Raw genomic sequence first — 15,832 nt, 5'->3', positions numbered from 1 at the left:
AAGAAAGAAAAGCATCACTGAACCCACCCCAGAGTTGCTCCTGTACACCTTCCCAACTTTGCAATTTCACTTACTTTCCCCTTTTGTCTGAAATGATCCAAACACTGGGAAGTTCATAGGGAAACATAAGGAAAAACTACTGTTGAGGTGAGGGAGCCCTGGCACAGGCTGCCCAGGGAGGGTGTGGAGTCTCCTTATCTGGAGATTTCCAAACCTGCCTGGATAAGCTCCTGTGTGATCTGAACTAAGATTTCTGCTACCTAAAGTCATGCCCATTGCACAAAGTCTTTAAGTTTTTTCTTTTCTCCAGTGATTTTTGAATGGCTCAGATATAAATGTGCTGAATATCACAGAAAAGCTCACAAGGAAATTGATAATGCTTTCTCAGGGATGGGCTTAAATGACATCAGATGATATAATCTATGATGAGAGTCTGGCTGGGATATCAAGAGGTGGCACACAATCCCTTGCAACCAAACAACCTCACATGGCTCTACTGAAAAATAAGAATGCAACAATGAATATTGATCAATGGCAGAGCAAATTCATCTGCTCAAGAGAGGAGGCAGAAGCCTTAATGGGAAACAGGCACATTAGCACATAATTGAAGTCTATTATGAGGCACATCCACACAGGGAGACAAATGAAGACTGTGAAAGTATCTTAATATGCAATATTACTGTTCTTTGTTAATCATTTTCTGGCTTAGTACTTGACACACAGCCAAAGCATGTCAGAATGTGAGCAGTCACAATGCCAGGTGTCAGGAGATATCATGCTTTATGGGCTAATTAAAGCTGGGCTGACACAAAGCAAGCACTGTGTCACCTTACCTGGTGTGTAAAGCAAGACATCAACTGCCTGTGGAAAGGTCTCACCAGCTGAGGGGTTGATCTTGTGTTTTAATGTCTCTGAAGTTGTTTTGGGAACCATCATAGGCACTAAAAGAGATTTTTAAAAGGTCATGAAGTGCACACTTCAGCCTGAAATAGATCCATAGTTGTTATGAAACAAGAATTCTGCACCATTTATTCACATTCCTCACTTTTCTTTCCCTCTAGCCTTAGCTGCCTAGGAGAGCCCAAACACCATTTGTGTGAATTCTGGTAGCAGAAGCATGCACACAACACAAGCAGCTTAAAGATCCAAAATCACAGCACCCAACACGAAGACAGACATAAAAACCTATTTCACTGTTGAGGTGAGGGAGCCCTGGCACAGGCTGCCCAGGGAGGGTGTGGAGGCTCCTTCCTTGTGGTCTTCAAGACCCACCTGGACATGTTCCTGTGTGACCTGATTTAGGTGACCCTGCTTCTGCAGGGGGGGTGGACTGGATGATCTCTAGAAGTCCCTTCCAACCCTATCATTTTGTGATTCTGTGATTCTATGATACCAACTAAAGTTCTGATCCACAGAAGCAAAGAAAAAAACCCACCCCAATCCTTCAGGTTTCTATCAACATGTGTGTGACTGCACTCAGATGAACATGTTCTTCTGTTTCTACAGACTGGAATAGAAACAGAAAGATCCAAGAGAGGTGATGCAACAGGAGCAGCTTTGTGGCACTGCTATGTGACTGACCTTCATTTTTCATCCTGTCAAAATAGGACAGTTTGGAGGCTGCATATATGGCTTTGGAGGACTGCAGGGCACCAACAACAGCATCCATCAGCAGGACGTTTGTTAGGGCTTGCTGAATGTACTGAGGATCCTAAAGACAAAAATCAGACTGCAGTTCATCTGTTGCCCAATATTCTTACAAACAAAACCCATGGCAAATAAAAGCATGGGCATGGAAAACGTACAAGGGAGATAGGATGGATTGGCATTGTCAGGCTGGATCTTTCTTCATGGGAGAGATGTGTGCATTATGCTTCATCTTGGCTAAAATGATTCCAATGCTTCCTACCAAGCTACATTTTCACTCTTACATTCAGCAGTCCTGAGGAATGCTGTGGTTTGAATGGAAACCCTGTTTGTGTGATTCTTTTTCTCGAGGTGTCTGTGCCAGAAGAACCCATTTTGCTCTATCTGTTGAAAGAATCTTTAGTCACGAGCTTCCAGCACGGGGAAAGTCTTTCCATGCATTGCATTTTGAAGCAAGGTGGGGATAATTTTCTGTTAGTTGTTAGTTAGGATCCCTATTCTTGAGAATGTTGTGAAGCTCAGAAACTATTTCGCAGAACAAGTGACTGAAGTTCCATGGAATGGGTGAGAAAAAAAATATCCTCTATTTTTAAATGTATAGTCTCTCTTTTTTTGTTGGTATTACTCCAGAAGTATTCCCTTTAACAGCAAAAAGCTGACACCTGGGGCTGTTCAGCCTGGAGATGAGAAGACTGAGGAGGGAGCTCACTAACAGAAGTACTTAAAAGGTGGATGTCAAGAGGATGGGGCAGCACTTTTTTCTGTAGTGTCCAGTGACAGGACAAGGGGTAATGGAGAGAAGCTGGAACACAAAAAGTTCCACTTATACACAAGGAAAAGCTTCTTTATTGTAAAGGTGAGTGAGCCCTGGCCCAGGCTGCCCAGGGAGGGTGTGGAGGCTCCTTCTCTAGTGGTTTCCAAACCCACCTGGACACATTCCTGTGCCCCCTGATTGAGGGGAACCTGCTTCAGCAGGGGGCTGGACTAGATGATCTTTAGAGGTCCCTTCCAACCCCCACCATTCAGGGATTCTGTGATTTAGAAGAGACAGAAAACACACACTTGATACTTAATTAGTTAGAAATTCCCATACTTATACCTTGTGATCATCTGCCATTTTCTTCCCAGCCCACATTTCTTTCACTATCAGGTACCAGAGATCACACTCAGTTTTAAGGTTAGCTTCAAAGACTTCTTTTTTAGATAATGTTTTAATCCTCAGAGTAGGTATTCTCAGAAGCAGGAAAGCTACAGTCGTGCTCTTAACATCCTGAAAAGGGATGAAAAAAAAACATAAGAAGGAAGATGTACCATGCAGCCACAGATCAGGTGCAGCACTCAGGCTAGAGGGCAACTCTACCTACAGGTAGTTTTGACAATTGTCTGGTTAAGCAGAGCTGGGAGGGTGTGGAGGCTCCTTCTCTGGAGGTCTTCTAAACCTTCCTGGACACATTCCTGTGTGACCTGACCTAGGTGGACCTGTTTTGGCAGGGGGGTTGGACTGGATGATCTCCAAAGGTCCCTTCCACCCCCCACCACTCTGTGATTCTATGGTTCTAAGTTCCAGACAACACAGCAGAGACTTCTCTCTGCAGTGGATCCAAACTGACTCACTGACACCACAGTCAGACAAGCACATTGAAGGCTCAATGGGATTAGACTTCTCTAGCTCTGCACCCCCTGTGCCTCTCTTTGCACTTTCTGTACAGCCAGAGGTGATGATCTCTGGATTTTTACTCTATGGCATCTCAGCACTTAGCAAACCCTACTCCAGCAGCTCTAACATTTTTGGTCCAAAGGCTCAGAAAATTAATCATAAGTTACTGACTTCAGAGGAGTTTCCTACTCTCTTTTACTGAAACTTTCAACTTGAGACAGATCATTTTGCAGGATGGGACATGGCCTATAACCACAGAACACAAAATCAACTTGCTGCTCACCTCTAGATCCCTGAAAGCAGCAATCTGCACATAGCCAGGACGTCCTCCTTCAGTCAGAAGGAACAAGCGCTTTTGGGTCAGAGCTATTTTTCCTACACCATAATTAGTTTTAACTGAGCAGGATAACTTGTAGACACACTCATTTTTATCTAGGTGCTCTATTACTGTCGGTGGCAGATTCACCTCTTGAGCTTCTGCTTCAGTTTCTTTCCAGTAGTTGTAGAAATCTCTGAACGTTTCAGGATCGATTTGTTTCTGATGGCCTGCAGAAAGGGTTTAAAACCTGTTTAGTGTGAGGAACTATTCCACAGATTGGCAGGGAAAGACAGCTTGAAAAAGATACCAACTTTCCAATTGTGCCTCTAGCAGCAGTTTGGGTAAGCAAGGTGTAAAAACTACCCTAAAGCAGGCCTGAAGAACAGTAAAGAGACAATGTTCTTCTCAACATAGAAAGATTCCTCTGCAGTTAGGCCTAGGCAGTAGGTCCCAGATGGAGAGAGGAAGCAAACACTGTGTCATTCTTGCTTCTTTAAATTCATACCAAAAATCCAGTCAGCCAATGGGAAAGGATTTGTACTTCCCCAGTGAACTGAATGCTTTTCATGATGAGTTTCCAGTTCTTTGTTCTGTTGAATGCTTCTGCATCACCTACATCCCCAACCTGGGCTAAAAGCTGAAGTTGTAACGGTTAAAGACTTCAGCAGCAGGCATTCTGAGTCATTCATTATTCTAATTCAAGTGTTTGGAGAGCAGAATCTCAACCACACACAAATTCTCATCAAACAGAGCTACTGTTTCAGAAAGTTTTGCTATAGTCTTGCTGTTTTGACCAGCCTTTAATTATTTGTGGCCACAAGACATAACAGGTACCAGAGTACCTGAGCAACCAAGCACAGAAAAAGCACTGAATTGTATTTTATCAAAACACTCTTAAATGTGTCTTTAGAAAGCAATCACAAGGTTCAGCTCTCATGCAGGAGAGAAGAAATTCTCTCCAATAGAAATGTAATCTCTCCTACTGCTATGATGACCACCCAAGGGGAATGTAACTGTAGCTAATGCTGGATGTTGCTAGTTTCTTTTTAACAGACCTGACCCCTGGCTTTGTGACACAGAGATACTTTTCCTTTAGCAATTAGGACAGTCTTGTATTCATTTTATTCATAACCTAAGCCAATCAGATCACACCATCAGATCACAAAACACCATCACATCACAAAAGTACCTCCCCTACACAACATGAAAACCTGTGTTTTATGCCTAATTACAAGCAAATTCCTTGTCTTTATGGTGGATGCAAGTACAGATGTTCTTATGGACATTAAGTCTATTCTCCATGAGTGATGTCCTATGATAGGACAAGGGGCAACGGGGACAAGCTGGAACACAAGAGGTTCCAAAGAAACACAAGGAGAAACTTCCCTGTTGAGGTGAGAGAGCACTGGAAGGGGCTGCCCAGATGGGCTATGGAGTCTCCTTCTCTGGAGACATTCCAACCCAGCTGGATGAGTTCCTGTGTAACCTACTCTAGGTGGTCCTGCTCTGGCAGGGGGGTTGCACTGGATGAGCTTCCCAGGTCCCTTCCAGCCCTTCAGATTGTGTAATAATTACCCTCCTGCAATCCATTTGCCCAGAAAGCTCAGGTACTGTGAGTTTTTAGAGGTCTAGAAAAATGTTTAACAGCAATTAAAACCAACCAGACACCAAAAACTGGGGTTTGGTTCATAAACTAAAGAGTTTGCAACGGCCTCTGTACCCACGCAGGTGGTCACTAGAAACACATCTCCCACTCACCTACTGTCAGGGCATCAAACAAGCGATGTATAGTGTCTATATCTTTGACAATCCCAGACTCCTGGATCCTCCTGACAAAATCATCCAGTTGCATGTGTGTTTTTGGCAGCTCAAACTTCTTGACGTGGTCGTCTGCTTTCGGAAGCTCTCGCTGCTTGTCCATCACTCGGCTCAGCAGCTTCTTGAGCTCGGCTCTGCGTTCTGCCTGCAGACGCTCACTGGGGGACATGGTTTCCACTATTTTTCTTACCAGATCAGTAGGGAAGATCCTTAAGTCTGTTTTATCTAGGTTCTGAAAGTCTGAAAGGGCATTTAGCAGTTTTCCTTGCATCAGGCTAATAAGGCCCCTGAGGTAGAAGTACCTTGCCAGCAAGGCTGAGTTATCCGGGGGTAAGGTGTTGATAGCTCTGCTGAGGTGGTTGAAGAAGTCTGTGTAGTAGGAGTGAACACACTGGGACATCAGAGGGAAGTGGATCTCTGGGATTTTGAAGGTACTGATTGTTTTGGGGGGCATTTTCACAGCTAGAAACAAAGTAGTACATTGATTAGTATAAGCAGTGAGTAAAAAGTAACCCCACAACCAGTGACTGGCCACTCAACAAAAGGATCCCCAGCACAGCCACGAGCGGTTCCATGGCACGGGATTCAGGCACCGTGACCATCGTGCTGGGGCCACAGGGAGATTTCTGTGCCCATCACTGTTAGTGGGGGAGTGTTTTCTGATCTGATCATATCAGTGCTGGGAAAGGAAAATAAAAGGAGGGGTAAAAAGAGGGGGGAGAAAAATAAGGGGGAGAAAGGGGGGGAAGAAAGGGGGGGAAGAAAGGGGGGGAAGAGGGAGAAGGGGGAAAGGGGGAGAAGGGGGAAAGGGGGAGAAGGGGGAAAGGGGGAGAAGGGGGAAGGGGGGAGAAGGGGGAAGGGGGGGAAAAGGGGGGGAAAATGGGGGGAAAAGGGGGGAAAAGGGGGGAAAAAGGGGGGAAAAAGGGGGGGAAAAAGGGGGGGAAAAAGGGGGGGAAAAAGGGGGGGAAAAAGGGGGGGAAAAAGGGGGGGACTCCAAAGGACTTGCTGTGTTAAACAGTGATAGGCCTGTGTTTAAATGTAGTGCAGAACTGAATGTCAGGTGGGTGAGGACAGCCCGTGGTTACTGCCCCTGGAAGCAATTCTCCAGTCTCAATCCTGTTGTGGCCAATCATTTTGTTTGTGGTTCAGCAAAACTTAGAGCAGGCTACAGCCTGATTTAACATGCAAGGAGAAGCAGAGATGAGCCCCAGCTCAATATGTCTCCAGCATTTGACCTTGTTGGTGTGAAAATGATTCAGTGATGTAACCCATTAACACAACAGGAAAGACAATGTGGTTGTCCAACACGTTCTGCCCTTACCAACACCTGTTTCTATCCTTCGAAGGGAGGAATTTCTAGTAGGGCCCTCTGGCAGCTTGATGTCTTGCAGATTGGGCATGCTGATAACCATCCTCCTGTTGATCTTGTACTCTGGGTTCAACCTTTTAGAAGCCATTTTCTCCATGGTCAGTCTTCTCGGGGTATGGAACATCAGGTTTAACCTGAGAAAAAGAATACAGAACTAGTTTTAACATTCACCATACATATACATTACATTTGTACTTGATTTTATCTTGTCAGCAAGCCTTTTGACACTGTCTCCCATCACATCCTCATCAGAAAGCTCAGGCAGTGTGGCTTGGATGAGTGGACAGTGAGGTGGATGGAGAGCTGCTGAATGACAGAGCCCAGAGGGTGGTGACCAATGGCACAGACTCGAGTTAGAGGCCTGTGGCCAGTGGAGTTCCACAGGGATGGGTTCTGGGGCCAGTCTTGTTCAACATCTTCATCAATGACCTGCATTGGCTACACTGTACTCCCAGCAAGTTCCCTGATGACACCAAACTGGGAGCACTGGCTGATTGCCCAGAGGCTGTGCTGCCATTCAGCGGGATCTTGACCAGCTGGAGAGTTGGGCAGAGAGGAACCTCCTGAGGTTCAACAAGGATAAGGGCAGAGTCCTGCAGCTGGGAAGGAACAACCCCATGCACCAGGACAGGCTGTGAGTTGACTTGCTGAAGAGCAGCTCTGTAGAGAGAGACCTGGGAGTGCTGGTTGATAATAAACTGACCATGAGCCAGCAATGTGCCCTCATGGCCAACAAGGCCAATGGCATCCTGGGATGCATCAAGAAGAGTGTGGCCAGCAGGGCCAGGGAGGTTCTGCTCCCCCTCTCCTCTGCCCTGGTGAGGCCTCATCTGGAGTCCTGTGTCCAGTTCTGGGCTCCTCAGCTCAAGAGGGACAGGGAAGTGCTGGAGAGAGGCCAGTGCAGGGCCACCAAGATGATCAGGGGACTGGAACATCTTTCATACGAGGAAAGGCTGCGGGACCTGGGGCTGTTTAGTCTGGAGAAGAGGAGACTGGGGGGGAGCTCATTAATAGTGACAAATATCTCAATGGTGGGTGTCAGGAGGTTGGGGCAGCACTTTTTTTTGCTGTTGTATCTAGTGAGGTTTCCAAACCTGCACAGACACATTCCTGTGTGACCTGATCTAGGTGAACCTGCTTGAGCAAGGGAGCTGGACTAGATGATCTCTAAAGGTCCCATCTAACCCCTACCATTCTGTGATTCCGTGATCTGTCTTTATAACAGCTCTAAATTACAACTATAGTACCACTTTACAATTTCAACAGCCAATTCTTCTCACCCTCTTCACAGTAATCCCAATCAAATTGCCTGTCAGTGAGTCATGCTCTTACTCACAGATGACCTGATCTCATACCAACAGAGTCCAAAGGAGTTTCAGCATTGATTTCACCAGAAGATTCAAAAGGAGAATAAGGCATGAGGAAACTTTACCTGTCCTCTTCAGACTGGGTACTCAACTCCAGCCGAGCGAAAGCATCCATCTTTCTGTTCAGACGAGCTTTAAGAAAAGAGTGAAACATGTAGGTCTCTAAAACCTGTGAGACACAAAGGGGTCATTTACAAATTCCATTTTTATTAGCATGTTTTGCTCTTCTTTATTACCTTCACACACACAAAACTGAGACCTTCCAAATTAGCAGTCACAAACCCCAACATATTTGAAAGCTTCAGCAATGCAAAACTAATTCCTGACGTGCTCAGCAATCTCAGACCATCCCCCAAGAGAAGAAACCAAGCAAAAATGAGAAATGCTGGGCAAAAGAGAGAGTTTTAGCTACAAGTTTATTTTCTGTCTCTAACCAAGTCCTGAAAATATTGTCTATGGATTGGAATAAGAAGTTGGTCACACTGTAAATTAAGTTTATGCCATCAAGCTGAAAATCCAAGTGAGACATCTTTCCTACTGGTACCCCTCAAAATTGTTCCCTGCACAAGTAATTATCATGGTTTCATCCAGAAATCATCTCTAAAAGGTCAATTGGCTACTTTTAGGATAGAGGGCATGATAAACAATACCAAGTTGGAATTAACAAGAGTGGATATCTACCATCTCCCAGCATTGCAAGTGAAAACAAGATGAAAGCTAGAACCTGAGGAAACACAACCTGTGTACTATAGAAATGGTAGTTCTAGTACAAGGCCTAATTGTGCTAATTGAGAAAACTAATCCACTCAGCAAATCAAATGCAAACCTCAGGAGGCAGTATTATCACCAGGGATCCTGGCTTTATGGCCTTTACAAAGTTACTAACAGATAAATAGTTGTATCTTTTAATCTAACTATGAAAAATTACTGTGACTGATGGTATCTCCCAGAGGATTGCCTCAAGTTCCCTTGTTAGTCTTGTGGTTTGTCATAGGACAAGAAAACCACAACAAGCCCCAAAAACCCCACTGATCAAACATCAGAACCCCAACAAGCCCCAAAACCCCACTGATCAAACATCAGAACCCCAGTAAGCCCCCAAAACCCCACTGATCAAACATCAGAACCCCAACAAGCCCCAAAACCCCACTGATCAAACATCAGAACCCCAGTAAGCCCCCAAAACCCCACTGATCAAACATCAGCGTCTTTCTATGATGATTTTAAAAAGCAAATAAGAAAGATTCATAAGTAATCCAGGTACTTTCACCAACAAATAGGTAATTCTTCTTCAAGATGCTTATCAACCCAAGTGCAATGTGTCCTGTGAAATGGCAGCTACAAAAGCAGTCAGCTTGCTGCTCTTAAGCATTTCTCCAGTAGATGGCCCATTTTGCTGGCAATTGTACGGACAGGAGCTGCCGAGCTAAAGAATCCTTTCAAATGGGTTTGAGACTTCTCTCAACACAATTCTAGACACCACTAGTGACTACTCCATATTGTGTTTTTGTTTTACACGAAAGCCAACTTGCCACTATCTTATTTAGCATTTCGGTGAGTGAACTGCTCAAAGCACATCTGAATGTTTAATGACTTTTCCATTTCAATTCATACAAATTGCCACCATTTCCTTTAAAGCATTAGAAACTGCTACTGAGAATGTTTTCTTTCCATTCATTTGAAATCCTGGTCAGAATATCTCTGATTAATGTCTCTCCTGATGACACATTAATGGCTTCTTCTATTTTTTTCCTTTCTGTTTGTTTTTAAGAATGCTTGTGAGTGTTGGAAGCTTTATGCTAGAGACACAAACCCTTAGAACATGTAAATTCTCTATCCCACACACACGACAGTTTATTGAATCCTTTGGAGACACATATTAATTTAATCATGCAAAACAGTTTAATGTAAAATAAAAGTTTCAACTGCAAGGATGAAACTTTCAACCTTTCTGGGCAAAGTAACCAAACACTGTAAGATACCCTCAGAGGAAGTTTCATACTCTTAAGTTTCTCTTTCTCTGCCTGCTCCTTTCCTTCTGTTCCCTCTTCCTTGCTCCTTCCTTCTCACCCAAAGGACCTCCAACCTTTGATGGTCAGTGACAGTCCTACAACAAAGGCATGGAGAACTGCTCTAAATGCTACAGCCTGGTGACCAAGACACTCTCCTTTTAAAAAGAAATTGAATGTACCCCATTTCCTTAGGATATACAAAGCCATTGCATAAAAGGAAGGCTCATTGTAGCAGTTTTGTGTGGCCAGGGTTTGGTAGTGAGGGGCTACAGGGGTGGCCTCTTAAATAAAAAAGCTGCTGGAAGCTTCCCCTGTATCTGACAGGGCTCATGCCAGTCAGCTCCGAGATGGACCCACTGCTGACCCAGGCCTGGCCAATTAGTGACTGAGGTAATGCCTCTGTGATTAACACATTGGAGAAGGGGAAGAAATTGCTGCACAGATGCTGAACTGCAGCAACAGCAGAAGGGAGTGAGAATGTGAGAACATACAATCACAGAATGGTAGGGGTTGGAAGGGACCTTTAGAGATCATCTAGTCCAAACCCCCTGCAGAAGCAGAGTCACCTAGATCAGGTCGCACAGGAACATGTCCAGGCGGGTCTTGAACACCTCCAAGGAAGGAGACTCCACAACCCCTCTGGGCAGCCTGTGCCAGGGCTCCCTCACCTCACAGTGAAAGAGTTTTTTCTTATGTTTAAATGTAACTTTTTGTGTTCCAGCTTCATCCCATTACCCCTAGTCCTGTTGCTAGATACTACAGAAAAAAGGGATGTCCCAACCTCCTGACACCCACCCTTTAGATATTTATAAATGTTAATAAGATCTCCCCTCAAGTCTCCTCTTCTCCAGACTAAACAGCCCCAGTTCCTGCAGCCTTTCCTCATAAGGCAGATGCTCCAGTCCCCTGATCATCTTGGTGGCCCTGCACTGGACTCACTCCAGCACTTCCCTGTCCCTCTTGAGCTGGGGAGCCCATAACTGGACACAGGACTCCAGATGAGGCCTCACCAGGGCAGAGTAGAGGGGGAGAAGAACCTCCCTTGACCTGCTGCCCACATTCTTTTTGATGCATTCCAGGATGCCATTGGCCTTCTTGGCTGTAAGGGTACCTTACTGCCTTATATTTAGCTTATTATCAATCAGGACTCCCAGGTGTCTCTCTACAGAGCTGCTCTTCAGCAGTTTGACCCCCAGCCTGTCCTGGTGCATGGAGTTGTTCCTCTACAGACACCAAGGTCAGTGGAGAAGAAGATAGAGGAGGTGCCCAGCCACTAGAAGAAAGACTCCCCTGTGCCATGTGGTGCAGCCCATGGTAAGGCAGCTGTGCCCCTGCAGCCCATGGAGGCCACAGGGGAGCAGAGACACACTCACAGCCCGTGGAGGAGCCCACGCTGGAGCGGGTGGATGCCTGAAGGAGTCTATGACTCATTGGGAAGCTCACCCTGGAGCAAGGTCCTGGCAGGATCGTGGGGAGAGAGGTGCCCAGGCCAGAGCAGGTTTGCTGTCAGGACTTGTGACCCTGTGAGGGACTCAGGCTGGAGCAGTCGGTACCTGAAGGACTGTTCTCCCCATGGTAACCCACGCTGGGGCAGGGTGTGAGGAGCTGCCCTGTGGCAGCCCCATGCTGGAGCAGTTCATGAGGAGCTGTAGCCCATGGGAAGGACCCAGGCTGGAGAAGTTCATGAGGGACTGTGTCCTGTGGGAGGGAACCCACAGTGTAGCAGTGGGAAGTGTGAGGAGGCCTCCCCCTGAGAAACAGCAGCAGCAAAATCCTCCTGTAATGAACTGACCACAACCCCCATCCCCTGTGCTGCTGGTGGGGAAGGAAGGAGAGTCCTGGGCAGAGGGAGGGGTGGGGGGAGGTGTTATAAGACTCAGGTTTATTTCTCATTTTCCCTGTTCTATTCTGATTGTTCATTAATAAATCAAACTGTTTCTTACCAAGTTGAGTCTGTTTTGCCTGTGACACAAATTGTGGAGTGATCTCCCTGTCCTTAACTCACAAACATCTCTGTTATATTTCTCTCTCTCCTGTTCAGTTTAGAAGGCGGAATGACAGAACAATTTGGTGGGCCCCTGGCACCCAGCCAGGGGTAAACCACCACACTCATGCACCAGTACCGTGGTCCAGAACAAAACAGACATTCATGAAAACCTGGTTCTTAAAAACTGAGTGAAAATTGAGCCACTTTGAAGGTTCAGCAGATCAAGGTGATGCTAATGGAAGGATCAAGCCCATCAGGGCTGATGCAAAAGGGATTTAGAGCCTGTATGAAAAAACTCCACCCTCACAGGGTGTCGAATCCAGACAAGTATCTAACAAGCTGAGTTAAAAGGAAGGTTGTGAAAAAAATAAGTGATATTTTCAAGTTGTCCTTTAGCCTCCAGCACCCTTGGGCTATGCTCCATTCAAGTATTGCTTTCTGAGCTTCACCAGCTCAAAAAGTAAGCTACAGCTATACCTGGTAAAGTACCTGGAAGTTAAACCAACCTATGTCCTGCACACCCTGTCATGCTGCAGGCCCTAAGGACATCAGTGCCACTCATGCCCAGAGCTAGCAGCATGTTTTGCTGTGACACACTGTGGGACACAGGTACCAGCAACACCACACTCTGCTGCTCTGGCTGCAGAGAGAGCAGGTTATTCCATTTGTATCATCTGAGCTGCCTTCTGCTGGGCTCCCAGGCGCGCTGAAAACACGTATCTATGGATGGGCTTCAGTCCAAACACATTGGACAAGTGCCTGTGCTTAAAACACAGTTTCGATGTAGCTTTACTGACCATCTGCCATAGGTTAATCTCACTCCCAAGGAATTACATTTCAGTTGCTCTGGAATTAAATAGCATCTCACTCTCCAAAATGCTGTCTACTATTCTATCTGTTTATAGTAAACAAATTTGCTAAAGCATCCTGTGAAAGCTGGTGGTTCACCAAAACCACAGAGATCCAACTGTGACCATTCATTAATATTTGGCATTAACCCAAAAATATGATCTACTACTAATTACTAAACCTATTACTATTAAAAGGACTAACAACAGATAACCACAACACATTTAACAATGAATTTACCTTTCTGTAAAACGGCTGGTCTCCAACTGCCCTTGTTTTCAGAAATTCTTCACTGTTAAACACTCTGTGTTCATAATTTAGATGGTCTTTTACCTCCCTGGAGACAAAAATGAATAAAATAGGTAAATATGCTTGGAGATTTGTAAGCAAGTTGCACTTTTGCAGTAAGAGCAGGCAACTGGTATTGCTAGAAATACGCTGCAGCATCAGAAGGCAAAATAGCAACGTGCTGCAGTATCAGAAGGTAAAAGAGAAACATGCTGCAGTATCAGAAGGCAAAAGAGAAATATGCTGCAGTGTCAGAAGGTAAACTCAGCTTTAATAAATAACTCTGAGTTACTGAATCAGAGAAAAAGAATGCAACATCTTATAAAGAGTAAGACAGGCAATCTGTTGACATTGCCATTTCAAATCAGCCCATTCACTTAAAAGTCTGTGGGATTGATTTGAGTAAGCCATGAAGGAGAACCTATGTGTTTAAGTCATGACTTAGGCTCCAATCCTGGAATCAAATTTACATGCACAACTCTTGAATCACATACAACCCATTTGGAGCACTGAAGAGCCGAGTGTGGCTATCTGCATACGCAGGTTGAAAGATGTGACCTGATCTCACACTGTCCCATTACATTGCATCTGTAACATGCACATGAAATATTATACATTACTCTTCTTTTTTTGCTGCACTTGTTCAAATTCTGCTCATCAAGCCAGTGGTAACTGGCAATTGTGTTAAACTAGAGGCACATGTATTGAAATAAAGAGGAAGAAAGAAGTGATGTCTATTTTAGTATGTGCATGGTCACAACAGGCAGCAAAGGCTTTGCACCATCCCTGGGAAACCAGACATCAACAGTAGCTTCTGTGCCTTAAAGGTGAGACAGAAAAAGTTGTTTCAGGAGAAAAGTTGTTTTCAGAAAAGAAAAGGTGTTCTCTGAACTAAAGCCTATGAGAAAGAAATGATGAGTTATTTAAGCTAGATATGTGCAAGTGGTTAAAATCAGGGCTCTTTTATTACTACATCTTATCTACTCATGTTGGGTATTGAGGAATAAGAAACCCTCATGAAAGCATATGAATGAAAAAAATAAGCAGGTGAGCTAAAACTGAGTGTAAGCACAAAAGGGGAATCCTGTACCCATGCAGAGAACTGACAGGTCTATACATCAACTTGTCTTTCATAGATCAGTGATAAAAGCTCACTAACAGTTTATCAAGGTGTATGGGTTCAGTAAAAATGATGGTTAGTCAAAGTACATAGTTCTATATAATTCTACATCATTCAGCACTGTTTGCTTTAAACATGGAACTTTCACACACAATAAAAGACTCCAGTGTTTCACTGAAGACAGTAACAAGTGGCAGTAGAGTTACATCAGGGGTTTACTTTCCTTCACTCCTGGATGCTGGTAGATACAGTATTAGAAGACAGAAGAGACAAGGCTGAAAAAAAAAGAACAAAGAAGAAAGTTTGAAGGTAAGGAGAAAGAAAGCAAGAGAAGAATCAACCCCTTTGTAAAATATTAGCTCTTAGAGAGTAAAGCATATGTTCATTTTTAGTGCATTAAAGAGTTTAAGCTGTTGGCAGCAAAATGCAGTTCTCCTCACTTTTATCTGGAACATATTGTTGCCAAACACTGAAATGCACCAGATCCCACCATGGCAGCATATCAGGTTGTAACTGTACTTCAGTTTCTATATCCAGCTATCTGTAAAGTCTGTTTTATCCTCCACACCCAGCAGCTATTGTCCTCTTGGAGGGCCCAGCCACTTGTATGAACACTCCCTAAGCTGACCCAACAAAAGGGATCAGGGTTAACAGAGACCTGGTATTTGGAGTGTAGAAATTAACCCAGCAGCTGCTGACTGAGAGTGCTGGGGAGCATTCCTGTGAGTGACCTGGGAGCTGATCCAAAGGGGAGCCCCACCTCCAGTAAGAGACCGCAAGAAATAGCTGGGCATGGTTACCTGCACAGCTTTATGGACAGAGGTCTGCAAACAATATTCATCAGAAATGCCAGATAGGCAGTTTTGCTTGCATAGTTAAGTACATTAGTATCTATATAAAAAGAGATGAAACATATGCCAACCATTTGCTGAACATTTGTTTTTACAAATCACCTACTACACTTCCATTCCCTCCCCCAAATACAAGCAAATTAATAGCAGGATTTATCCAGATTGGTAAGATAAAGCAACTGTGGGTATCAACACATTACATTACATTACATTAAGAACAAGGAAAATTCTCTCATCCATGCTCAGCACTTGTTCAGTTAGCCAAAATACATCCAGGTGTTCTGAAGTCCCAATCCTGCTTTCAGCTCTTCTACCCTGTCCTGGTTTGTATTCATTTTCCTCTAACAAGAGCAACAAAGACTGTGTCCAGCCACAAACCAATAGCCTGGTTGGTCCTTAAGCTTTTCTTAATTATGAAATGTAAGGGACTGCACTTCTCTTCCTGGAATCTTCATCCAAAAGATGCACAAGCTCAAAACAGTTTTATCTGAGATGCCCAAGCAATGAATTTGTGCCCAAATACATTAATTATGGATACTCCTGGGGAT

The 15,832-nt window shown here is 44.5% G+C and overlaps 1 protein-coding gene across 2 annotated transcripts in view; it reads right to left on the bottom strand.

The window, feature by feature from the left end:
- Window positions 1-15,832, bottom strand: part of DENND3 (DENN domain containing 3) — a 44,574-nt gene that overhangs the window by 8,241 nt on the left and 20,501 nt on the right. For both annotated transcript variants that reach the window (XM_061995819.1, XM_061995820.1), the window contains 8 exons: window positions 13,266-13,362; window positions 8,243-8,346; window positions 6,763-6,944; window positions 5,382-5,903; window positions 3,588-3,850; window positions 2,747-2,917; window positions 1,582-1,711; window positions 834-941 (listed from right to left, as the gene is read on the bottom strand). In XM_061995819.1, the coding sequence (XP_061851803.1) occupies window positions 834-941; window positions 1,582-1,711; window positions 2,747-2,917; window positions 3,588-3,850; window positions 5,382-5,903; window positions 6,763-6,944; window positions 8,243-8,346; window positions 13,266-13,362 (1,577 nt within the window). The remainder of the gene's footprint in view (window positions 1-833; window positions 942-1,581; window positions 1,712-2,746; window positions 2,918-3,587; window positions 3,851-5,381; window positions 5,904-6,762; window positions 6,945-8,242; window positions 8,347-13,265; window positions 13,363-15,832) is intronic.

Source organism: Colius striatus, chromosome 4, assembly GCF_028858725.1.
Source record: "Colius striatus isolate bColStr4 chromosome 4, bColStr4.1.hap1, whole genome shotgun sequence".
Taxonomy (NCBI): Eukaryota; Metazoa; Chordata; class Aves; order Coliiformes; family Coliidae; genus Colius; species Colius striatus.
The sequence above is the reverse complement of the archived record's forward strand: the minus strand, read 5'-3'. Positions and strand labels throughout refer to the sequence as shown.